The 27,599-nt window shown below is 34.0% G+C and overlaps 1 protein-coding gene across 4 annotated transcripts in view; it reads right to left on the bottom strand.

Moving 5' to 3' along the window:
• LOC120624201 (RNA-binding protein Musashi homolog Rbp6) overlaps positions 1-27,599 on the bottom strand; it is a 692,918-nt gene that overhangs the window by 207,079 nt on the left and 458,240 nt on the right. For all 4 annotated transcript variants that reach the window (XM_039890595.1, XM_039890597.1, XM_039890596.1 and 1 more), the window contains exon 6: positions 930-1,022. In XM_039890595.1, coding sequence (XP_039746529.1) covers positions 930-1,022 — 93 coding nt within the window. The remainder of the gene's footprint in view (positions 1-929; positions 1,023-27,599) is intronic.

Here is a 27,599-nt window from a genome sequence, read left to right as displayed (position 1 = left end):
CTGCGGTTGCCAGACAAAGAGGCGAATTATCGCAGGCTTACAGCCCCGAACATCTTGTTATGGGAACACGCACTTTCATCAGTACTCTTAAGAATCCTTTTCGTGTAATAGTATCAAAGACAGATAGGCTGTTGTCAAAACGATTTCTATTGTGGAAATACTTTGTAATTGAAAAAGGTCGTTTATTGCTGATAATACATTAAAAAATACTAATATTAGCTACGCTGATGATTCAGGTATCTGCCAAACAATATTTAGGTATGATAAATCATGAAATCCTAAAACTTTTATAACTAAATAAGTCAGATAGTTACTAATAATAATTAATTACTGAGCACCAATACTTTGGTAATTATGTTATTACCGTTATATACATTTTCGGATGCTTATTTTGTGATATGAGTGTTTTTATTAGGATCGACTTTTTTTTCCTGACGTAATATTATTGAAGGTAATTTTATGTTAATAATAATTATATATTCGTATAGATAACAATTTTAAAATTTCTCCCGGAGAATTAGCTTCAAATACAAGGTCACAAACATCATTTCTTTGATTTCAATCTTGGTTAAATAATCTCTGAAGTTTAAATTTTTTATACAAGGCATATATATAAATAACTAGCTGTTGCCCGCGACTTCGTCTGCGTTTGATTTTGTTTTTAAAGTATTCTGTATCGCTAAGCCTTCAATGAGTATAGTAGTATATATATATATAACATGTGACTCAACTAATCATAGACAAATAATTTGCAATAAAAAAAAATTGCGACTATAATTAAAGGTAAGCTATCCTATCTCTTAAGTTGGACCAGACTGCTCACGGTGTACCAATTTAATTTGAAATCGGTTAAGTAGTTTAGGAGTCCATCGCGGACAAACATCGTGACAGGAGATTTATATATATTAAGATATTGTCGTAGTACTCACCGGTCCAAACTGTTCGAAGTAATTCTTTACATCTTCCAGCGTTGTGGGTGCTGATAGCCCTCCTACGAAGATTTTCTTTGTCCTGGTCACCATCTGAAATTAAATTTTCATATCAGAACTGCTTTTGGTTGAAGGCATTATTTTATATTCGACTTGATCGGCTACGTAGTCGTGTCTACGACTGACGTACCAGTAGTTCGTAGACGTAACAATCCAGAGTTGGTAATTTTGAAAGGCCAAAACTGCTTGTCTGTGCATGGCTCTACCACCAGTACGGAAGGCAGATTCTTCCAAAAAGAAACTCAGCAGTAGTAACTATAAGTATTACTCAGAACGTTACGGTATTCGGTTATACTACGATGGTACGGTTTCCGCACAAGAGATGATGCAAAACTGGAAAAAATATGCTTTTTGAGAGTTTCCGATGCGTGCGACACATAAACGGTAAACGTTATACCAAAACGGCGAAAGTATGTAGTAAGTATAGTTCAAAGGGTAGGAAATATCGACAAATCCAAAAATATTATCGTGATATGTACCCGTTGAACCATATTTAAGTAATGTTGATTAACCACGAAAATCTTAGTTTAAAATCTTTAAGTATAATGGAATTGTTCCTCTTTTTAAAGGTTCTAAAAACAGTCCGCGATAGCTTATGACTTTTTTAAAGGTTTACTCATACGCCGACGAAGTCGCGAGTGACCGCTAGTCTATTATAAAACTGTGCTTAGTTTTGAGATCAATTGTAGATTAATATATCTAAAGAATATTTTCTCATTAAAAACGCTGACTTACGGGATTCTTTATAACGTCAATATCGAGTAGCTCTCAAAGACGTATTTTCTTTAATATTTAAGGATAATAACAAAGTAAAAAAGCAGTAGACGGGATAACAATGACCGTCGAGATATTCAATTCCCTATCAGTGACAAAGTAACCGAAGCACGCTGCAGTAAGTAAATATGTTAATTTAAAAAACCATCGATGCAAATATAGTATGTATTTTTAAAATATCAATATTATCAAATTAAATAAATTAACTCCATATGACTCACATTATTAATAAAAGATAGTATATAATGCTTTTCTAAAACTTAGCACTTTGAGTAAGTAGTATGTTCAAAGTAAAAGTACCTATTTGTCATTTAATTCCCATAATATGACGTTATCAAAATGGAACCTCATTCAGAAAACGTACGAACATGATGTGGTGAGCGGAAAATCTTTATGTCAATATTTTATTCAAAATTGGCATCTTTGCATAAGGTCTTAGAGTCTTAAATCGCATGATAATATATGTTTGCCGGAGAACGTGTCCAAGTGGCAGTCTTTCCCCACAAGCACGCCTTTTCCCTGCAAATCTTGAGTATGACATCCCGCAGCCTCCCCCAGTCACGTTGGCTCTCCAAGTCAAGGTGCTTTCCGTTCGTTTAATTATACGACTATGCGCATATAATTAAGAAAAGGTTTGTATTCACGTGCTGGGTGAATAATTTTTAATTATGATATTCATTTAACTGGATCTTATTCACGACTGAACCGCATGTGATCTTCGATCTGTTTGATACAAAGCTAACTTTTATGTTTTTTAATCTCTTATAGCAACTACAAAAAGAAAAAATACGACTTTATGTGACACAGTTTTACGCGCTGAGGGATTCTTAGTGTGGATTAACAGGTTCAGGATTATATTATTATTATTAATATTTTATTAAATCAGGACAGCATATTTTAGGAACATGTACATACGTAAAGCAAAAGTGACTCTTATTGTTTAAAAATGATGACTTTGTAAGTCATTACCACTCTCAATCACTATATCATTAAATCGGTATTCCCATTATTTGAAAAATATAATGTTAGAAACAATCCAATCTGTTTAACAAGGTATGTATGAAATAAAAACTTAATACGAAAATTTAAATAATTAATTATCGGGTTTTCCAGTTCACTTTAGATAATCTCAGTCCATAAGCGTGACTTCTATGCTTTAATAGGGTGAAATATCTTTTTATTGTGTTACATACACTCTAAAAAAAGAAAGCCAACTAAGAGAGATTTTCTCTTAGTTGACGTTATATAAATTATAACAATAATGATAATAAACATAACAACAAATGCTGATTAGTTATAGCAGCAAGTTCATTATAGATTGAGCTAACAATGTAGGTATGTTCATTGATTCTAACAAATAAATACGTTGTTTCTATTATTATTTACTTCTTTGTATGATTAGATCATTTTTAATTATTTAGCTTAAACAAGTACGTAAATTGAATCAGTTAAGAATATACTAATTAAAATAACTAACATAGATAATTGCTTCGATTAATTTTCATTATCAAACTAATCATTTTTCTTAGTTAAAACAACAAAGTTATTATAATAATTTTTATTACTTGACATTATTGAATTAACTATAAATTAATGTTAAAATCTACTAGAGGCAATATTTAAAACGACTATCATTATTAGTCGATAAAGTCAAGTACGTAAATTGAATCAGTTAAGAATATACTATTTAAAATAACTAACATAGATAATTGCTTCGATTGATTTTCATTATCAAACTAATCATTTTTCTTAGTTAAAACAACAAAGTTATAATAATAATTTTTATTACTTGACATTATTGAATTAACTATAAATTAATGTTAAAATCTACTAGAGGTAATATTTAAAACGACTATCATTATTAGTCGATAAAGTCAAGTACGTAAATTGAATCAGTTTAGAATATACTAATTAAAATAACTAACATAAATAATTGCTTCGATTGATTTTCATTATCAAACTAATCATTTTCTTAGTTAAAACAACAAAGTTATAATAATAATTAGTCGATTGGTCGATAAAGTCACGTGGACAGGGGCAAAGGGGGACTGAGGAGGCGGGGAGCGGCCTACAAGTTAATTCCCGAAATCTAAATTCTAAATCAGTTGAAATTTTAATGGTGTCAGCGTCACTTGTATTCAGCGGTACCCGAAGCGCGTTTTTTTCATTTAGTTATTTTATCGTTGTGCCAAGCCCAATGGATGACGTAAACGACCTTCTGAAGACCTGGGAATTGGAGGAGCTCATACCCATATTCAATCGTAAGTATCTCGATCGGTTATTTTGTGTTATGCGTGCTAACTACTGTGCCTAACCAGTTCAAAATCGTTAGGTAACCTATAATATGTTTACTTTCTGTTTAAAAACGATGATCCATGCTCGCATTAGTGTGTAAAATAGTCTCGTAGGTACCTAGGTACATAATATAAAATTATGCTCGAAAAATATTAATTTCAGAACAACAAATAACCATACAAGCGCTATCAGCTTTGACTGATGGCGACGTCAAAGAGATTTTGCCTCTAGCAGGTCCCAGGTCCCTTTTCATGCGATGCTGGAGGACCTGGAAAGCTGAGTTTTCATCTGTAAATATAACTTTAAATCTTTTCAAGTACCTATTATTATTACACTAAGTTCATTACCATCAGCCTATTAACGTCCCACTGCTGGGCACAGGGCGCCTCTCTAATAGGAGTGAGGGCACGGGGATAGTAGATACCGTCAACTTCCTAACTCCGGGCTGGTACTGGAAATTTTTAGACAGAAAAAGTCAATAGGTACCTACTTACTTTACAATTTCGGCCCGACCCGGGATTCGAACCCAGGACCTTGTGATCCGTAATCGAACCTAGGACCTCGTGATCCGTAACTGAACATGTTAACCACTAAATCAGCGAGACACTAGTAAGTTATAACCCAGTATTTTTTATACAGCTATAGGTACCTAGGTACTATTAATTTGCAGACACTGTTGGATTTATCTATGTTCGAGGTGAACTCCCTAGACCCTAAAGACATAATTATAGTCCCACATGATAATGAAAAAGAAAACCAGCCTCCAACCGAGACTGCAAGACATAGCGAGGGGACCACTACGTGCTGGGTATGCTGAATATTTTATATACCTACAGTTTACTAGCTATGATTTCATCGGCGTCCTAGGGGTTATTTAAAATCCCGTAGAAACTCTTTCATTATAAACATCGTATAATAATGCTATGCTGCGTCCACGCGACTGAAACGATAACACCAAGATTTGCGTTGTCGCGACAAGTCTGAACAAGCATTTCGTCATAATTATTTCGAATGATTCGCGCGAACACGACAAATGCCTATGCGCGGATGTCGGTATTGTTGACATACATATAATAGGTAGGTACTACATCTGTGCATATAAGTATATAGTATATCTGTTTGGTAGGTATGAGAATAGGTCGTAAAGTTTATTTCTATTAGGTGATTAGGGTGTCCCTATCCAGATTTTTGTTAATTTTAAATTTTTTTTGTACTTAAGTAAGTAAGTATTTTATATTATTTAGCATCAAAAATACCCAAATTTAAACCCTCCCATCTTAATCCCGATTTTAGTATTTTATAGTTTCGTAACAAAAGTATGCTAACGGGACCCAATTACCTACTATGTAAGCCTCCGCTCTCTGTCTGTCTGTCCGCCGGTCCATCCGTCTGTCTATCAGCGGGCTGAGTCTTCTAAACTGTCAACATCAGGGGAAACAGCTAATTTAATTATAAAATTACGAATTTGCTTAAGCTCGGCCTTTCCGCACCGACATTTGTGTTTTCGGTGGCATTTGAAGTAGTAATAGGTCCAGACGGGTCGCGTCAACGCGCAAACCGATACAAGACCTCAGCCACGCCGCATAACGTCACACCCGGTCGATCTATTTTATTTCACTAAAATAGCGATAATTAACAATGTGTAATATATTGTTAGTAATAAAATCAGTACATAAGTATGTTAATTTAGAAATCAGTCAAAGTAAGTTTTATAATAATAGACTATTAATTAAAACGTTTTCCTAAATACATATAGAATCCTATATATACCTAGAATCTAGTTCATCTAATAGGGCCCAAATTCTAAAGTCGGCAGCCCCTGCCGACTTAAGAATTTGGGCACGTACGTACTCTACTCTATACCTACTATTGGGTTTCCTAATTCCGATTTAGGTACCTGTTTCACTTAGGAGACCGGACCAGACCTTGGATGCTTCTAACATCCACCCAAATTACTTAAATTAACATTTTTTTTAAGTTTCTGACGACCTCCGTGTCGCAGTGATGAGCGCCGTTGCCTTAACGTGCGGAGGTCCCGGGTTCGATCCCCGGCAGGGTTTGGAAAGTTATAATTTCTGAATTTCCCTGGTCTGGAGGCTTCGGTCGTGGCTAGTTACCACCCTACAAGCAAAGAAGTGCCGCCAAGCGATTTAGCGTTCCGGTACGACGCCGTGTAGAAACCGAATAGGGGTAGCGGTTTAATATAACTGCCATGCCCCTAACAGGTTAGCCCGCTACCATCTTAGACTGCATCATCACTTACCATCAGGTGAGATCTCAGTCAAGGGCTAACTTGTAGTGGATAAAAAAGTGGTTGCCTTTGGTTTTAATATGAGTTTTATTCCTCGTTACAGTTTGACTTAGCACCAACTACAGACCTAGCAAAGTTTTCTATTTTAACTTTCAGGCATTAGAAAATCTTTTGAAAGAATCCCTCGACTCTGCTTCACTCCTTGCATGTCAGGGTCACTGTCTTCCTGGGGACAGTGCACGAAATTTGTTGGCAGCTGTTATTGCGAAGGCTATCCTAAAAGAAAGTAAAGATTCACCTATCAGAGGTGCAACATATTATAAGTGGGTCAGCTACATTAAAGAGGTTTTTCCTGGTGAAAGAACTACCACATATTATATCCCAGCTTGCACAACCGCTAATGGCATTGTATTGCAAGCTAAAGGTAAACTGGTTCATCAGGTATTAAACAAACGAAGACGCTTACAAAATATAGGAGCTCTACCAAAGGGAAAAGGGAAACGAAGCAGAGAAGAGAGTCCCACAACCTCATTAGGATCTATTCCGTCTCCAAGGCCTATTCCGAATATTTTCTTAAATGAAGAGGAAAGTGAGAATTTTGAGAATGATTTACAATGGCTTGAAAATTCTTCTGAGCCATGGAATATAGTTGTGGACAAGTGGGTACATACTTATACAGCCAGAACACGGAAATTGTATGACACAAAGCTTGAAACCACCATTGAATCTTACTATGACAAATACCCAGCACTGAAAAAACCACAAGGTTATTCTTTGGTAAATATTAATTAATACCTATAATTATCCAGCGGATTACATAGAAATAGTCGGCCGTCGTGCGAACGATTTTTGAGCAGTAGGTAGCTAGTATTTTAGTACTAATTTACTTGCTACTCTACTAAATTACTAAAGTAGTCTGAACAACAAAATAAAAGCCTGTAGGTACATAATATATTTTTACCTAATTCTATGTTCCTTGTTAACGAATTTATTAGTAATACTTGAATAATATGGCCGGGACTTTGTTCCCGGTTCCCGTGGGTATTCTATATACATCATGTCTAAAATAATGTAGGTACCTTTATAAAGAATTTTTCAAATCTGATAAGTAAGTAGTTTCGAAGATTACCTCAATCAAACTTATAAACATGTAGATTTAATGCATTCTTATCTTTCCAGCTGCATCAAGACTTTAATACCGTGAATGGTGTTTACAAAGATAATTTGTTTATCAATTTCCCTTTACTGAAAATAAAGCTACTAGAACTATTAAAAAAGAAAAAAACAACAGAACCATTTTACCATGAACTGATCACGCTTGCCAATTGTAAGTATGAAAAAATAAACTTCATATGAGATAATTAAGATAAGGTTTTTGTTTGCCTGGAATAGGTTTTTAAACTACGGGTAGATATGTACTAACCTAACTTACCTTTATAATGTAATTTTGTATTCTATACCTTTTTTGTAACATATGTACCTACACAATTTTATAAATTTAAATAAAAAAATATACCTACTTACATTTAAGATATAGACTCAATCGAGAGTTTAACTGACTAAACGGTCATACATAACTTAATAAGCTAATACAGTAACAAATAACAAAGAAGAAGAGATGTCTAAAAAGGTGCATAGACCCCAGAACACTGGCCCCATTGTCCTAATAAATAGCGAGGCTGATCCTTAGAGCAAAGTAGGCCAAAGGATATTTTATATTGCTACAATTAGTTTTCCTAACTTCCTCTAATTTTTCAGCGTCCTGTGAAGAATCATCGAATTTAGCCGGATTTCTTACTATACCATTTTTGTTAAACACTGCGACGGTTAAACAAAAGAAACACATTTCGGGCGCAGGCCAAAGCTGGAAGCCAAGTAAAATAGAAGTTCGGGAAGGATTTATAAAGCACGTGAAATCTAGTACAGAAATCGGTCAGGTAATCGAACTCCGCTTAGCAACACTTCACAAAAAAGGAGTACCATCCCAGCCATATATTATTATTGTGGGTGAGTCACTAGAAAAAATTAATACTTACTTAATTGTTGCGAATAGATCAGTAATCTATGAAAGATTATCTATTATGCACGCAGTAGATACGTGCTACAAAATAATATGGGCCCTAAATGTGCAATACGGTATCGACACGTACCCTGTGTGGTACTTCATACAAAAAGGCCTTTATAAAATGTCGTCTGCTTTTGATAAAGGGTCAACTGCTACAGAGTCCCTCCTGACAGATTGCAATGTATAACAACTGTTATAAGTATTAATATTATATTATAATTATAAAATAAGATATAATTACTATAAACTGGTGTTTATTTCGTCCTGAACTTTGCCAAATGATAGTGACTGATTATTAATATTATATTTTATGAACAAAACTAGCTTGTAATGTCAATGATAAGTTTTGTGAACGTTTGATGATAATAAGACATTTCTTTTGTAATAATGTAAATTTAGGTAGATAGTATTAGGACACAATGTTAACGTGTTTTATATGTCAGGAACAACTGTTGAGTATTAAACATCTCAGATTACATTTTCAATTAATACACACACCAAAGGAACTTAGCGTATATGTGTGTGGACAAGATAACTGTAATCGTAAATTCCAATTATTTAATTCGTTTAGAAGACATATTTTGCGGGAACATTCTTCAGGAAACACAAATGATGTAAATATTATAGTACAGCCTGATCTTACAGCGTCTAATGTTTTAAATCAGGCACCACCTACTCTCTGCACTCATGATGTTATTATTCAACGACAACAATTTCCAGAATCTTTAAGTAATTCAGAAACTGTAGAAAAAGCACTATCGATGTTTATAGCCAGTTTATACGCCAATCAATCATTGCCAAGAAATATTATTCAAACGATTATTTATGGCTTTCATAATTTCGTTACAGATAGTTTACTTTCAGCTGTCAAGCAACAACTAAAAAATTTATCTTCAGATAATATTATTTTACCTAATAACCTTAAGACCGTTTTAGATTCAATTGAACCATTACTAACAACTCCGTGGAGTATATTTGACACTGAACACAAGCGCATAAATTATTTTCTTAAAAAACAAACTTACATTATCCCAGAATCAATTGTAATTGGTGAGAGATTGGAAAGAGTTAAGAGAATGGGTATAAACCGCCTTGTACCAATCACTTGTGAAGAACACTTCATTCCACTTCGTAAAGTGTTAAAATCGTTTTTTTCACTTGAAAATATTTTATCTGATACTTTAAATTTTATGAATCGCCTATCACGTGATTGTGATTTAAATGCTGCTATAGAAAATTTTATACAGGGGTCGTTTTGGCGAAAGAGAATGGAACAAAATAAAGGCAAAATTATAATTCCCCTATTTATATTTTTTGACGATTATGAAACCGGAAATGCATTAGGTTCTAGATCAGGACAGCACAAATTAGGAGCTGTTTATGCATCTATTCCTTGCCTACCACCTTGCCGTTTATCAACACTTAGTAACATATTCCTGGTTCTTCTTTTTCACTCCTCAGACAGAGTTAAATTCGGGAACAAAGTAATCTTTCGTTGTGTAATAAATGAACTAAATTATCTTAGTGAACATGGTATAGAATTTGATTTACCTAATTTTACCGGTGTTGTTTATTTTGAACTTGGCTTGATATTGGGCGATAATTTAGGTATTCATACTATAACCGGTTTCCTGGAGAGTTTTTCCGCAAATTTCCCTTGTAGGACGTGCAAAGTAAGAAAAGATGCTTTAAAAACTCAATGTTATGAAAACAGAGATTTGTTACGCACTTTCGCACAATATGAATCAGATCTATTACTAAAAAATCCATCAGCGACTGGCATTAAAGAAAAGTGCATTTGGCTTGATGTAAAAAATTTCGATTTGTTCAACCAAGTAGGCATTGATTGCATGCATGATATATTAGAAGGCGTTGCAAAATATGCCATGCAATTTATTTTACTCCAATACTTAAGACGACTCAAATTATTCTCCTTGAGTTTACTTAATGACAGAATTCATGCTTTTGCTTATGGACCTGACTTTAGGAACCAACCTTGTACTTTGTCTATGGAACATTTGCTTCATGGAAATGTACGCATGTCAGCGTCAGAAATGCTTACATTTTTGAGATACTTTGGGTTATTGGTAGGAGAGTTCGTTCCTAGGGGTGACGAAACATGGGAATTATATAAAAAATTAAGAGCGCTTTTGGAACTTACCTTATCTACAGCTTTTGCAAAAGGGACTGAGGAATTGTTACAAACCACGGTAGCAGAGTTTAATGCGATGTATATGTCACTCACCAAAGATTCATTAAAACCAAAGTTCCATAATTTAATTCACTATCACTCTGCACTTGAAAAATATGGCCCTGTTGTCTTTTTATGGAGTATGCGATTTGAAGCAAAACACAGAACATGTAAAATGGCTGCAAATGTTTCGTTTAACAAAAAAAATATAACATTAACTATAAGTAAGAAACATCAATTACATTTAAATGAAATTTTTTTGAAAGGTAAATTAGGTGACATACTCCGTACGGGTCCTGTTGTAGAAGCAAGTTCAAATAATCTAGATGAAAAACAATTTCTTTACTCCAATTTGAAATTATGTAAAAATAAGTCCTTAGTTAAAGTTTCTTGGGCTACTGTTACTTCAACCCGATATGTACCTGGCACTATTTTAGTTTATAGTACAAGTTCTGACTATTCTCTGCCTATATTTTTTGAAATACTACATGTTTATTTATATGATTCAGAAAATCTTATTATGATGGGGACTCTATTCCAAACATTAGAGTTTGACAACCATTTCTGTTGTTATGAAGTTAAAGAGCCACATACAGCACAGAAGGTTGTTGAGTTCTACAATTTATTAGTATCTCCGATACCATGTAATATTAATATTTTGAGCAATGGTAAAAAATATGTAACGTTGCGTTGTAGTATTTAATAATTAATTAATAAATAACTTGTTGCAATTTATTTTGTTTTATTTTATCTAAAATATATCACTTAAATATTACATATGTTAATTACAATAATGAATGAGACTAGTTTTAAATATTTAATTGGTTATGAATATAAATCTAATAAATATTACTAGATAATTACATAATTAATTATAATGATTGAATTATTTAGAAGAATTGACCATTTGATCTTAATTAAGTAATATTTAATATTTAGTAAAATCTAAAGTAAATGAAGTCGGTTAATAAGATATCTAATTCACTTTTATTAACTGAGGGTCATATTAATAAATCACTCTCAACCCAGAAAGCGCTTTTGAGATCACGATATAAAGAATTTAAAGTGTAAAACTCATAAGCGCTCTCTACTTACTTATCTCTATACTTTTAGGTAACATTATTATGACAAATAAGGTATCTCTTGTTCATATGCACGAAGACACTTTGTCACATTAACTAAGGGTGATATTAATAAATCACTCTCAACCCAGAGAGCGCTTTTGAGTTTACACTTTAAAGAATTTAAATAGAAGAAGTTAAGTTCTTAGTGTGAACTCAAAAACGCTCTCTGGGTTGAGAGTGATTTATTAATATCACCCTTAGTTAATGTGACAAAGTGTCTTCGTGCATTTGAACAAAAGTAACCTTAGTTGACATAATAATGTTACCTAAAAGTATTGAACAAGTTTCATAGTTATTTCAAAATATTTATGAGGTTCATTTTCGTCATTATCATATTAATATTGACCAAGGTCTTAGTTAATTTTACTAAGATAAATTATTCATTTTAGTCATTATCATATTAATATTGACCAAGGTCTTAGTTAATTTTTCTAAGATAAATTATTCATTTTAGTCATTATCATATTAATATTGGCCAAGGTCTTAGTTAATTTTACTAAGATAAATTATTCATTTTAGTCATCATCATATTAATAATGACCAAGGTCTTAGTTAATTTTACTAAGATAAATTATTCATTTAAGTCATTATCATATTAATATTGACCAAGGTCTTAGTTAATTTTTCTAAGATAAATTATTCATTTTAGTCATTATCATATTAATATTGGCCAAGGTCTTAGTTAATTTTACTAAGATAAATTATTCATTTTAGTCATCATCATATTAATAATGACCAAGGTCTTAGTTAATTTTACTAAGATAAATTATTCATTTTAGTCATTATCATATTAATATTGACCAAGGTCTTAGTTAATTTTACTAAGATAAATTATTCATTTAAGTCATTATCATATTAATATTGACCAAGGTCTTAGTTAATTTTACTAAGATAAATTATTCATTTTAGTCATCATCATATTAATAATGACCAAGGTCTTAGTTAATTTTACTAAGATAAATTATTCATTTTAGTCAATATCATATTAATATTGACCAAGGTCTTAGTTAATTTTACTAAGATAAATTATTCATTTAAGTCATTATCATATTAATATTGACCAAGGTCTTAGTTAATTTTTCTAAGATAAATTATTCATTTTAGTCATTATCATATTAATATTGGCCAAGGTCTTAGTTAATTTTACTAAGATAAATTATTCATTTTAGTCATCATCATATTAATAATGACCAAGGTCTTAGTTAATTTTACTAAGATAAATTATTCATTTTAGTCATTATCATTTTAATATTGACCAAGGTCTTAGTCAAATATATTAGAAGACTTAGTTAGTATAGTAATTATTCATGTTAATATTGAATTAGGTCTTAATTGCCTTAGTTAGGTAACAATAATAGGAGCAATACAGTTGCCCAGTCCATTGAATTATGATAAACAATCAATATCATCTTATTTGATGTATCTATGTTCTTGTTAGGCTCGTATGGAATCAAGATGCTTGATCACAACAATCACTATCTTGTTAGGAATAACCAATTTTTTTTTAGAGTGTATGTACGTACGCAAAGATTACATATACAAGTGATAATAAGTCTGTACTTTGTATACCTCATCCGCTTTCAATAACTAGACCAAATATAAAATAGAGCAAAATGTAGCAACTATAAAATGCAACTACGAAACGTTAAACAATAAAAAACCAACAAAAGTCCCAGCTTGGAGATGCAAATATTGCAGAAAATATACCAGCAAATAAAAATTGAATAAGAGGCATTTATTAATGGGATTGTAAAGGGTAGCCTCCTGGGACCGAGTGTCAGGTTTGCCGGCCACGTCAGCCGAAACTGTTGGCAATTACCTTAAATGTGGACAACGCAGTTCATTCCACGGGGAAAATTATTATTCGCCGCATACCCAATTTTTGCCTCGCTCTAAATTGGAATCGGTTTGTGATTGCCTAGATTCATTATCGCCGCGGGAAACGGCAATTGAATTACAATTTCTATTGTTTCTGCCATCTTAAATCAATACCTTTGTATAGTATAGTATTAAAGATGAATATTATGCTCAGTAGAAAAAACTTTCAATAAAATAATTAAAAAGCGATTTTTAGGTTTCCTAATACAACTTTGTGAGACGCAGAAATAATACGAAATAATAATATCCTCATGAAAAACTCTATTATTAGAACTCTATTATAGATGTTCAATTATTTTAAACTAAGTCCAAGAAGTCCTAATTTTGTAAAAACTCGGACACGTCTCTCGATTTACTAATATATCTACCTACTTACCTCGGTATGCGACCCTTACCGATATGTGCAGTTGTCAAAGCAATTCATTTATTAATGGCGGACTGACGGAAGTAAAATTCAAAATATTATTTCGGATTTTTCTTAAGTTTTTTTATTTTATAGATTTATGACTCTGTTATAAAAAATTGGCTAGTTTTTGAATAGTAACCCTGTGACGACGAAGTACTTTTTGCACCACGAAGAAGTAAAACAATATAGAAATCGATCCATTTATGGCAAGTTGCAAATTCATACAAGAGTGAAACTCACAAAACAAAATTTCCGAACGTGTCGCGCAAACATCGAGCACAGCGCTCGGCGCTCGGAAAAACGACATTACCGCCCCCTCGTTAACCGTACTCGGTTACTCGCAGTCATTTTGTTGTGAAAAATACAACAATTTAATTTAGTCTAACTTGACCACAGGCAGCAAACAGCGAATGGCCGCTACGATGAAAAGCTACACACATCAATTACGGAATACAGTGGCCTGTCCCTTTGCCACGCTGGCTGGCAACTTGCTCTAACTCAATTCATAACATGCCAGTGACAGTGCATGTTGCACTAGCAAAATTTTTACATTTTCACCTTTATTTAACACAGCCGTGTACATGTTTCGTGTATAATAGCGAGACCTAACAAAGCAAGAGAGCTTTTTTGGTAAAAAAATAATAATGCTATATGCGAAACAGCAAAAGTATTTTTGTAATGTTAGTTAAATGAGTATTTAGATATATAGTCTCAGTTCCGTCGTGACCTCAATCCATGCAACTGGGTCTGGGATAATATTATGGAATTATCGAAAAATCCCATAATATTATCGTGGTATGTACCCGTTGAACTACTTTTAAGAAATATTGATTAAACACGAAAATCTTAGTTTTAAAATCTTGAGATATATAGATTTACGACATATTTTATAAATGATCGTGTTATTGTATGCCTCGATGTTCACGTATAACTTTTTATCGAAATCGAAATGGTTTCATCATTTTCTTAGAGCCTTAAAAGTTTGAAACGGATTTTATTTGACAGCCGATTGGCGCAGTTTGCAGCGACCCTGCTTTCTGAGCCCATGGCCGTGGGTTCGATTCCCACTACTGGAAAATGTTTGTGTGATGAGCATTAATGTTTTTCAGTGTCTGGGTGTTTATATGTATATTCTAAGTATTTATGTATGTATTCATAAAAATAATAATCAGTCATCTTAGTACCCATAACACAAGCTACGCTTACTTTAGGGCTAGATCCTAATCCTGTTATTTAATAAAAAGGTAATCATTAAACATGAAATAAATTAATATAATGCGTAGAGAAGAACTCCATAATTAAAGCTAAAAGCGAGTCAACATTTAACCTGCAGTTTCAAAAATAATCACGCATCAGCACTTACGCAATTACCTACTTCGTAATGTGTTTTTACTGCTTCAAATACATTTACCGTCTTTTGAGCTTTCAAAAAAAGGCTTTACAGGTTACGAAATCCGTTCTAAAAGGTTTTCTTTCAAGTGTAACGTTGTACACTCTGAGTAGATACTGTGAAATACAAACTGTAGTATTGGTCAATCTTATTTCCATGGAATACTTTGAAGTTATTTCTCTGTTACATAATGATGTCTGCATTCGCTCGGAACCAGTAAGCATTCCGCTTAGATAGAGGGATGATCCCGTCTCCTCGTGTCGCGCACCTTATCTACTTCACAGCTCATTACGTCCCGCACGGGCGTCTGCCAACATATCTAAAACATTTGTAACAATACAGAGACCGTACGGATGGCAAATGGTGATTCTGAGGCTTAGGTTGCCAGTCTCGTTAGTTCGGTTGGAGAGTCGTGACATAAAATAAGTACCTACTCTGTGGTACTCGACATCAGGCGACGCAAGACAGTAACCGCGTACGTTCTAAATGGCGGACATTAACGGAACGTTATTGCTTCCCCGCTTCACCAACACTTGCACAGTATTAATCTATCTCGTTCTGATGCTGGCTGTCTGTCGTGCAGATAGTTCCGAGAACATCTAAACTTGGCTCCGTCCTGCATTGTTCATTCGAAGTTGAGAGGATTTAAAATACAGAGACACGTAACGATAGTTGATCAATGGAAGACTTAACTCGCAGCTTCCGAGCACAAAAGAAATAGTACGTACAACAGAGGAGTACGCTATTGTGGAAGTTAATTAATTTTATCCTGGATTGCACTTTAATAAAACGTCTATATCTGTATATAAGAAAAAAAACAACCCACTTCCACGTGCTACCATTTACTAACACCATTTACTAATAAATGCACTGTTTACGTGATTTTCTGTTGTATATTGAGGATTTTCGTCGGAGATGACGGAGCGTAAAACATGGCAAAACACCTAGACGACGCCCATTGATTCTTGATTTGAAGGCATCTATATTATAGGTGACAGGTAATTGGAAGCCAGAAAGGCATTCCAGGTATTTGCGGTGCGTATTTGAAACGGGAAAGCAGAGCGTTTCATATAGGTATCGATACGATATGATCTACGTAAAGGCAGACCCTACCGACCGATGCATTTAATTAAAAATAGCGGAAATAAAACAAATAGTTCTTAAGCAAACCCGAGTATATCTTATAGAATACCTATAAGATATACGTTCGGGTTTAGGTGTATATGTGTTCTTGCTTGCAATGCAATGGATGTTGTATGAAAAAACCTAGCACCGATTTAGATTTTAGTTTTTTGAAAATGTTTGCAAAGTTAAAGAAATTAACTTGTGTTTTCATTTAATATCAGACAAAAGTAGTAAATACGAAAGAAAAAGCGTATGCGTGTACGAGTAAATGAACAAACTTCTCAATGGGTAGGTACCTATTTCGTGATCTGAATAAATAACGGATGAATGATGCGTTGATAAGGCTATGTAAAGTTTAAAGAGGATTCCTACTACCGAAGAAATGGATGAAATAGGTATAAATTACTTCATACATTACGTTCTCATTTATATGCATATGCATATGTATTTTTGCTCATTAAAATATTAACTAGTAATCATTTTGAATTTTTAAAAAATAGGAGTTCAAAAGATGTTTCAATAACACTGAGCAGTTCCAAATGGAGAAAGGAAGACTTACTTATGTCTCCGAGCAATTTATTTCAGCGAGAGAAAAATCGCCCAGATGCATACCAGGGTGTACTACTTCAGAAATGCTTACACGAGCGCTCACGAAACAATGGGCGCATTTAGCCATCTAAAAAGAGAAATAGCTCAGCGCACTTGTCATCGAAAGCCATTCGAAACACATCGGAGTGACTCCATACACACAAGGGTTGCATTCATATAGTATGGTAGGTATACCTACTTATTTCTTTTATGCAGCCGCGCCTTGCGAGTGGTTGAAAGCGAGACGCTACGATGCCTTGTCGCGTTTCCCCCTTCTTGCTTAATGTAAAAAACTATGCTGTACCGAGCTTGCGCTATTGTCAAGATTGACTACGACGGCTTTGTCTCAAAAAAATATGGTGAGATGTAGAAATTCTCTTACATCTAGTAAAAAAGATTCAATAGCAGCCGGAAAAGTGTGTTGTATAACTTATATACTTTCTGTGTTTGGAACTCTCATAAAATACATCATTTTGTTGCGGTCATTATTGAGAATTATCCCGTGTTTCACGTAAAGGTCAGATATTTTTTCTTTTTCTTCACATAATCAAATAAAACTTGATTTTATGTTTCGACTCGAATTATAAGCCGAGGGGAGGGCAAAATAAAAAGTAAATAATGAATGCGGAGGCCGAATCCGGGACCGCGCGACCGTAGCAATTATTTTGTTTCGAGTACCATCAACATGGTTCGTTCTTTCAAATTTTCATACATTAAGCAAATGTCGAGAATGCGTAATTAGGGCCGAAATGCTGTAAGCCGTGGCAAGGTTGCTAAGAGCATTTATACTTTAAGGGTCTGGACAATCGGAAATGTTTTATGCGACCTTCGGGCTTGGACATAATAGCAACAGCGTTTCACTTCTTGTAAATGTTACTTAAGTTGATATATTTCTTGGATTTTTTTTTTTTATACATTTAATAGTTTAAATTTGCATAACTTTTGTAGTATATCGACATATTTTTATGGAACTACATGGGCTGCCTCAAAAAATCAGAATGTAGCAGCCTTTATAAAATTAATCAAGGTAATGTACACCACAAGCAAAGTAATTATAGAAAAATAAAAGTGAGGTAGAGTGTTTATTAAGTCAGTGCTTTTCTGGAATATTTCCTTACAAAGTAGAGTTGCATAGTCTAAGGGATGAATATAAAATATAATATTTTATTCACTACGCCGACAAAGATGTCTTGTTAACAGAAAATTATTAATAGAATGGCCCAGAGATGAATCCTGAGAAATGTTATGCCTGTGGTTAAAAAAGATTTCCTATACAGGCTATAACTATTAAGTAAAGGTTGATGAGCCAAGAAGATGCCCAACTAATGTAAAGCGGAAAATCATCGCCTTTAAACTGAGCAACACGAAGCAGGGAACGCATCCAAGGAATACTTCCTACAATGCTACTGCCCTAGACGAGCAATCACAATAAGGTATATTACTATAAAACTTCGACGCTATAAAGTGTTTCAGCTTTCTACATAATTACCAAAATTTTCAAAGTTATGTTGTTATATTTTTCCGTTACTGTGGTTTTGAAAATAAAACAATTTCTTCCATCAACTATGTAGTAAAATTGGAAAACAACGAAAGAAATCAAATGCAAAGGATTCATCTTACATTGAACTACATACAGTGATATTCCGTATGACACTTGTAGCGTGGGTTGAGCGTTTTCGTCTCCACATCGGTCGATAGTGTTGACGAACAAAATAAGCTCCCCTCCGGGTGGGAGTGTGGTGTCAAGAGGCTATAGGATTAAACTTAAACTGGGTTTGCCCGCAGTTTAATTATACAAAAGGTATGTACTCGCGTACCTCTTGCGAAAATGTGCTGTTTCTCTGGCACATAAGTTAGAAATTAGTTAATTATATCCTTTACAGAACTGAATCGTAAATAGAATTTCTAATTAGACATGTAGACAGTGACACTCGGCGATGATAATACGAGTGTGTTTAATTATTAATGCAAGAGAAAAACATAAGCTAGGTGCTTTTATACTAGCCTGAAGGATTACGACGGGATCATGTAATGTTTTTGAATTTTACTCAACTTTCGACGATGGCGCATTGCAGAATTAAACTTTTCCACAAAATAATTACTAACACATTAATATCGTATATGTGTGCGTGGCGTAATATTAAAAGTAGTTTGTACTCTCCCGGATTGTTGTAAATTGTGCGTTTCATGAAAAAAGTTTTGCACTTTTGTAGCAAGAGAAGACCGGAGTCAATAAATTTTAAGCGTACGTCTACAACGGGCTTGCTGAATGAAATAGGACCTTATATTTCAAGATTACCGGATCGTAATCTCCTTTGAAATTTAATAATGGGGATCATACGAGAGGGAATTCTTATTCTTTCATTCTTACATTAAATATTGTATCAGCATATGAGATCAAACTGAGTGGGTTTATAGGCATTTTGGATATTCTTTGATGCAAAGGTTATCAAAATACGATAAAATCAGTTGAAATGAAATTCACTTTCATACCAAACTTCGATACATTATAATTATATTCAAGGATTAGGTCTAGCCTACTTACAAATATAACATAGTTAGATCAAGATCTATTTAAACCAGTACAAATCGTTACAAGCATTATTACCATTTTAGACCACATTATATTACAAACAATTATAAAGCACAGCACTTTACTGGTAAATGTTGTCAATTAAAATGGATAGGCACTTAATCGAAAACTATATTTTCTATCATTAGCTAGTACGTAGGGAATATGATGCCGGTGGCTATTTGTGGAATGAACTATGAGTGGCGAGAGTCGACTGTATTAAACTTCTCAAAACAAATACAGACTATTGATCTAAGACTATTTTCAAATTGAAAGTTGATCTTCGATAGTTACATAGTTAACGTCGCGGAATTTCAAGATAAGCCGAGAGAAAATAAATCTGCTTTACTGTAATTTTCAAGAAGCAGCAGTAGAAGAATGAGCTGAGCTAACAAGTTTTTCTCTTTCTTGCGGATTATAGCATAGAACAGGTAGATTTGTGGGAATTCTCGTACAAATTGCGAACTCGGGCAGGGCGGCAGCGGGTGCGGAAATCTTTGCAACGACCCATCTGTGCTTCTAACATAAACTCAGTCGTGGAGCCCTTTAAGAGTTCAAGAACTATACCGTCAAAGTAAAATGCACCTAATGCCGCTTGCTTTGAAGTCGCAAATTCTGTTCAACTCATTTTATTTTGCCAATGTTCAACTGGGAGCATTGGCTCAAAAAGTGCAGACGAATTAAAGCTTTAAAATTAGGCAGGTAAGTAAAATGTTACTCTGACGTTTTAATATTTCGATACTCGATAACTTATTCGATTGTGACCATGCAAATCATTTATCAGAGGCACTGGACCCACTCTATTTGATTCCGCTATGAAATCACATATAAGATACTGATTTAAATCGTCATCCAATTCTCTTAGTTATACCTATGTTTAATTATTATGTAAGGGTAATAATATTTTTCAATTTATTGGGAAGATTATGAATAAGAATACTAAGTAATTATAATTAATGGTTCTAAATAAAAAAATTCTAAACGTAATAATTTTTCAAGGAATATTGTGCCAGATAACCAGTTCTCGTGATTGCGCTATGTTTTTGCGTAGGTAATTAAAACCAAGGTCAGCTGATGCCGGCTTTCTGTACCTATTATTTTGCAACTGGAGTGTTCATGTTCGAAGCGCAGGTGAATTGTTTCGTAATTTATGTCAGGCATCGCAGGCCGTTTTTGCGTACCCACTTCAAAGTATCCCTTTAGGTAGGTAAGTAAAAACATCTAAGTTAAGTAGGTACCTAATTATTTGTATGGAATTAGGTCGTCATTTATTCCTTACGCCATTTCTCCGTAATTCCAATCTCGAAAGAAAAAGGAGGACTCGAATAAAATGAATCGGTGGCACTAATTGCTCAGCCTATAAGTCGGATATGTGATTCAATACACTGTCGGGTCGAATGAATGATCTGGAGTGCCGTCCCTTGCTTGATGACAAAGCCACCCTCTCCCTTTCGGTGTGCGTTTGACGCATGATTTATTCCTTACGATGTCGCATTCTATAGATCGAACAAACAGAGTTCGTCTGCGGTTTATCGAATTTTAATCTGCTAAAATGCTCTTATATATTCTAGACATGCACAGAGGTTTTGGAATACTAGCTATATTATTATTGTAAAGATATAGATGTTTAATATGTACCTACCACTAAATCAATTCAGATATAAACTTAGTTTTGTTGCTGTAGGTACTTATAAGATGGATGGTAAGATATTATTAAGAATATATATGTACGAAGCGGATAGTATGTACACACTACGCTGTAAGTTGGACTACCTACTTGAGAAACTCAATTTCAAACTAAAACACGTAAGTGACACTTAGGATGGAACCTGGTATAGTTCACATCGATTACACAATATTAAATTGTGCTCCAGTCCTTAAAGAAGAAGTAATAAAAATGAGGTAAAAAAGCATATTAGGTACCTATTGCTAAAAAATAAAGAAGCGGTCACATACAAATGTATACTTTTTCGCATGGCATTAAAATATGTTTTGCATTATAAAGTGGCTCGCAGTTTCACTAGCATTACAAAAAATAAATGACCTGCCTAAAGTGTCAATTAATGAAAACATTTTTTTTAACCGGGCTGGTAAAAAGGTCCTGTTTTAATTATTGCGTTCCAAAATAAACACGAAACCTTCAGTAATATAATATTATTTTAAAATATGAAGATTAGGCGGAACATCTTGTCAATAACAAACAAACAGACAAATACCGGACTAGTATTCATGTTAAACTAAAAATTCGCTGTCAATAATAAAATCGTAATAATATTTTAGGAATCTTGAGAGAAAAGATGAGCATAGATAAAAAGAGACAAACCTAAATATAGCTATATGACGCAACCCTTCTGTATTTGGAAAAAAGATAGTAATGCAGACAGACATGAGTTTTACGAGTGGTGAGGCGTAAAAACTTGTCAAGCAGAGCACTCGAGACTACGCATTGTCGACCTGACTGTTACAGATAGAAATCTTTTTAAGATTGACTAATGTCCCCAACATATTTTATAATCATCTTTTTTTTGTCTTAATGAGTTAAATTATAGACTAAATTTAAGCAGAAATCCTACTCCTATAATATATAACTGAAATATAACATAAAGTGTAAAGTAGCAATAGTATTAATTACTTTTACTACGGTTATTAGTTTTAAGTGGAACTGTAATATTCGTTGAGGGGAATAAAAGCTCTACCTCCAAAAATTAGAATATTAATCTTAAATAAAAACCAATCATCTAATAACGTTAACATTTCACGGAGTAAAGCAGAAAAATTACCGAAACAAAAAAAACACGTCAAAATATTTTTTTTCTGAATTGGTTTAAAAGCTGAACAGCTACTCAATAATTGCTATTCTTTTGTAATATGCTACGAATGTAGCATAAGAGAACAATAAAAGTAATTCTTAACACCTACGAAAATAAATCTTATGCTGTTGAAATAAGCTTCAAATAATTTACCTAATGGTGCTTTCGCTCTTCACAACTTATCTGTTTTATTATTTTGATTATAATGTGTGTAGTTGTCGTTACATCATTTATAACGTATTGAAAAAAGAAAGAATCGCGTTTTTATGGTCACTGCATATTCCAATAAAATCTAAATCCGATTTTTATTTGGTGAGAGTTAAACTTTCCTTTGTTCGCATTATATTTATTTCAAGTATCTTATAAAGATCTTTAAGAATGAAAGAAAGTATCTACGTAATAACAGTAGTTGTTAGAACCAAATATTTATTAACAGTTGTGTTCCAATATTTATAAAATTTATAAATCTGACCGATAAGGAATCAACGATTCACCGCTAGAATGTTATTCATGAAAGTAGAGCCCTGTATAAACCAGAAACACGATAATGGGATGCACTCGTTTGCATAATTTGAATTTAATATGAAGAGGTAATATTTTTGTTTTTGTGTAAAAAACACAATTTCGTATTCAGTAAATCTGCAGCTAGTGCCAAATTGAGGCTTAAGTCGGGTTGCAGTTAATTGTAATAACCTTCTGACGAGCGAGGTGGGTCGGTGGCGGGAGGGGGTGGGAGGGAGTACTGCGCAGGCGCATCGGGACGGGCACTCGAGCACGCGCCGGATGTCGAGCGCCCTCGACCGGCCACTCGGTGCTCGCCGCGTCGAATTGAAAAGATACCTACGCCGACACCGTACTGAATATTCGCTCACGTATCAAAACCGTAAAATGCAAATCTATGCAGTGCGGTCGTCTAGTGCTTAGCGGAGCCCGCGTTTCCTCAAATGCAATCTGACTCGAATTATCATACACGAGTACTTAGTGAGGCTGCCTACATTGTAAAATATAATACCCACTCCCGGTAATATTAAAGATTGAAATGGAAATATTATTTTAATAATGAAAAATGTTTCTTTAAACGCTCGTTGGCGGCCTAATCCTCTTTTATTCTCTAAGGACTGTAAGTTTATTTAAAATATCTTTTTCCTGCTAAGCTAGGTGCGAAACTGTAATAGAAACCTTTAAATACTTTAAGAGGATAGCTTCACAATCTGTATCTACGTCCATAGTATATGTTATATTCGTTGTAAAGCTTTTTACGTTAATTTATGTCAATTTTCATACAGTTTATAAACCGTAAAATATCGTAGAGTGCCTTAGTTCGCGTATTTTGTTAAGTTGCGTCTCTAATTTGGCAAATGTATGTACAATCAAATTACAACGTCCATCTAGTTGGGCTAATAGTATTTCGGACACATTAATAGAAAACACAAACGAATGTGGATGATATAGGAGCGGGGGTCACAGGACGCCTCGCGACGCCCCGCACCCACTCTGTATAAATACCAATCAAACAAACTTGCACATCTACATGTACACAGTGCGCTCCAATTTATAATGCGGACAAGCAACACTGAAATGGATTTACAGCTGCAAAACTGCTTGTCTTTGATGAGGGTCTATTTTGAGATGCGGGCGGAGCGCACCGAAACATTCCGATATTCGAACCAATATATTATTATTACGTACGAATCCGAATCGATTCCGTGTTATAAAATTTATTACGCACTCGTATCCCCGACGTTTCTTATTTGTAAACAGGCGCTAGAGCAACTTGTATTGGGGCCCTCGATAATGTTTGATGTCTCGTTAAAAATAAAATCCCTCGTGAATTGACACGAATAAATCCGTAACGCAACTAATTTGTCGACAGACACGTCGGGAGTCAGTCTAGAAATAATTTTCTGACGTCCGATACGGTAGAAAATTATGATTAAAATTTTAATGAGATTAACAAGGAATGAAACCTTGCCGGTTTAAACTTGTCGGGAGTTGATTATTTTTTTCTAGGAACATCGCTGCATAAAATTCTGCATATTATTATTGATGGAGAGACTAAAGGCAGGTATTAAATGAAAGTGAGTGTGGGTTGGCTTGTTCTAAAAAGCTTTGGTATTTGTTCAACATAGCATTAAGCCTAAAAGCCGGCAGACTAATGTTTCGGTTTCGTACGGTTTGTCGCAGATTAAGGTGGCATGTTTAAGTTTCGTGTAATCTGTTGTAGGCGTAGTGAAGTCCGCAGTGTCTTTTAGGCACGAATACTCAGTATGCAAGCGTTTCGCTGCATATCCGTCGTACGCGACCACGGAAGGAGTTCCGTTCACAAAATACTATGTTTATGTTTAGTTCTTTTAGAATTCCTCGTCGCAGTTGACTCTTCGTGCCGACACGCTGCTACAGGGCTCATAAATATTGTTATGCTTTGAAATGTTAAGCAATAATAAGGTACCTACGTAAAGGAATATACGAGCATATTTGAATTTCTAATCCACTATTTGAGTGTTTACCTTGGAAGGTTTAAAATGAGTTAACAATGTGTATTGCTAATGTTAAATAAATTATTTTTATATTCTCTAGTAAAAAGGGAACTATGTGATCAAAAACAGCAATTAAATTAGCATATTAAAGTGTGGTAGTGGCTTTACAAACAAGCGGATAGCATAGTTCGAGATATTTCGCCTAATCTCCATTTTAAGAACGGGCGTATCCTCCAGCCTTGGATTAAGGAACTTGCGTGACACTAATTAAGTAGGAATTAGGGGCAAGCCCGTATCAAGAATCGCGTAGAGAGTTATAAGTAAAGGGTATTACGCATGTTTACATTAAAACACACAAAACTTGTACGAATATCGTATTTCTTTTAACATGCTTTTTTAATATTTTTTATTTATTTGACAGCCGGTTGGCGCAGTGGGCAGTGACCCTGCTTTCCGCGTCCAAGGCCGTGGGTTCGATTCCCACAACTGGAAAAATGTTTGTGTGATGAACGTGAATGTTTTTCAGTGTCTTGGTGTTTATCTGTATATTATAAGTATTTATGTTTAAATGTGTATTCATTTATGAATATAATACACATAATTTATTTAATTAGTTTACAGTAACACTTACGACTAAGTAATTTCTGTGGCTTATGGAAATTAATTTTTTGGTAAGTTTATTTTTGTGTAAAGCATCTTTCTTGCTTGCTTTCTTAGATGTCGTGAATTTGGCACGGAAATGAATTTTTACTGTCCTCAAGCAAATACCATTTCCAGTTTTCTGTACCATTTGTGTTTCAATTGGCCGGTTAATATGTGTAGCTTTAACGTTAACACAAAATAAAAGTTCTTTATGAAATTGAATTCGAATAAGAAATATTATTATATTATCGATTTTGCTAAGAAAATGTATATTAATGTTATTGAAAAAAACATAAATAATAATTTAAATATATTTAACCATGATACCTACTGAAAAACCGAGAATATGATTTTTTATTTATAGATACGTATTGATAGATATTATTTCAAGCCGAAGGGCGCCAAGACTTTTCATTCCTAAAAAAGCAATGCAACTTATAAAATTAATTTTTAATTATCTCTTTATAAATGGATAATTTAATCTTATGATTTTGTGTTTAACTATAAAATACTAATATAAATCGATTTATAGTAGGTATGACCGAAATAATACAAAAGTTATTATTCGGTCAGACAAAATAATATATTCAACGTATCCGAAGCATGTAGTCAATTTCCTTTAATATGTTGTCAATATGATATTTCTATAATCCCTTTCAAGGGGCGCACCTAAGTCTAACACAAATCCTACTTAGCGATAACTTTCATTAAAGTAGACTCTCGGCTTTTGATGGCTGCCACATTGAAGAGCTAAGAGGAGTTTATACAAACTTTTCTACTTATTAACTTGCCTATTAACGGTCTTGGAGTAGCGTTGACAAGCATTCATTTGGGAGTCGTAAATGGAATGGAAAAAATAGAAAGGGAAATCTTTCTTGGATCGGGTCGGCTGAGCGTGGTATTGGGGTTCGGCTATCCGTTGTAAGCCGCGCCGAACGCCTAATCCCCGAGCTCGGCTAACGCCGGCGGTTAGGCCCACTACGTAAATTTGTGTAATTTCGAATCTAGGCCAAGTGCCAAGGGATCGAGCTGCTTCGCGGCAATAGTGATTGATACGACGCTATAACGAACCGCCTTGCTCCGCTTCCCCGGCCCTGTCACTTGCCCAGACTGCTCAATGCATTTGTAATAGCCCCCTGCCCTGTCTTCAGAGGATATAGTTTGAATATTTCCGTGAAATATTAACGTAGTTTATGCTCCGTTATGGTTGGAAAAATCTTCCATTTTATTATAATAATAAAGACGAATAAGCTGTTTTATAATTATTATCCAAAGAAGAAACAAAAACTTCGAAAAGTTTTTTTAGTTTTTATCAGTATAACTAATAACATTGGATTTTATATTGCATTTTCAAACACAACTCAACATTATATCAGTTCATTATTCTAAGTAATAGCAAACTCATTTAATACTTTTAATATTTGTAACTTGTACCACGAAAAACGTAATGGAATATGTCAAATATGGAAAGAGATATTTTCTGCAAAATAAGATATAATTTTCGTATCACTTTTATATACTCGCATTTATTACAACGGACAACAGCAACTAATCAAATATTGTAAGAGTTTCAAATTATAAAACAGACTGGTTATTTGAAACCTAAAATATTCGAAACATTTTTAATAAAATTTACCAGCTACTGTAACAAGGAATGCTCAAACCTTCACTGGTCAGCGGAATATGAGAAACTGAATTTGAAATGCGAACGTCTACGTAAAATTTTAGGGTTACTTTCTGCTACCGCTGCAATTTATGCCATTAGCGCTGCCTTGCTAGTGAATTTGATGTATGTATAAAGTAAAGTTAGTCGACCGCGTTGTCAGTTTGGAATCGCTAATCTCAAATAAAGACGAACAAATTCAATGGATATGGACTTTTTCTCGGAGAATTTATTTGTTAAAGTTAGACTCTGTAACTTAAACTATTCACAAAACAACGTACGATATTATTTACTTGCACCTATATATAGTACGAAATCTGGATATTATAGCTGAGAGTTGCTCATGAACAAAGCATACT

Source organism: Pararge aegeria, chromosome 6, assembly GCF_905163445.1.
Source record: "Pararge aegeria chromosome 6, ilParAegt1.1, whole genome shotgun sequence".
Classification (NCBI taxonomy): Eukaryota; Metazoa; Arthropoda; class Insecta; order Lepidoptera; family Nymphalidae; genus Pararge; species Pararge aegeria.
This window is presented reverse-complemented; position numbering and strand designations above follow the sequence as displayed.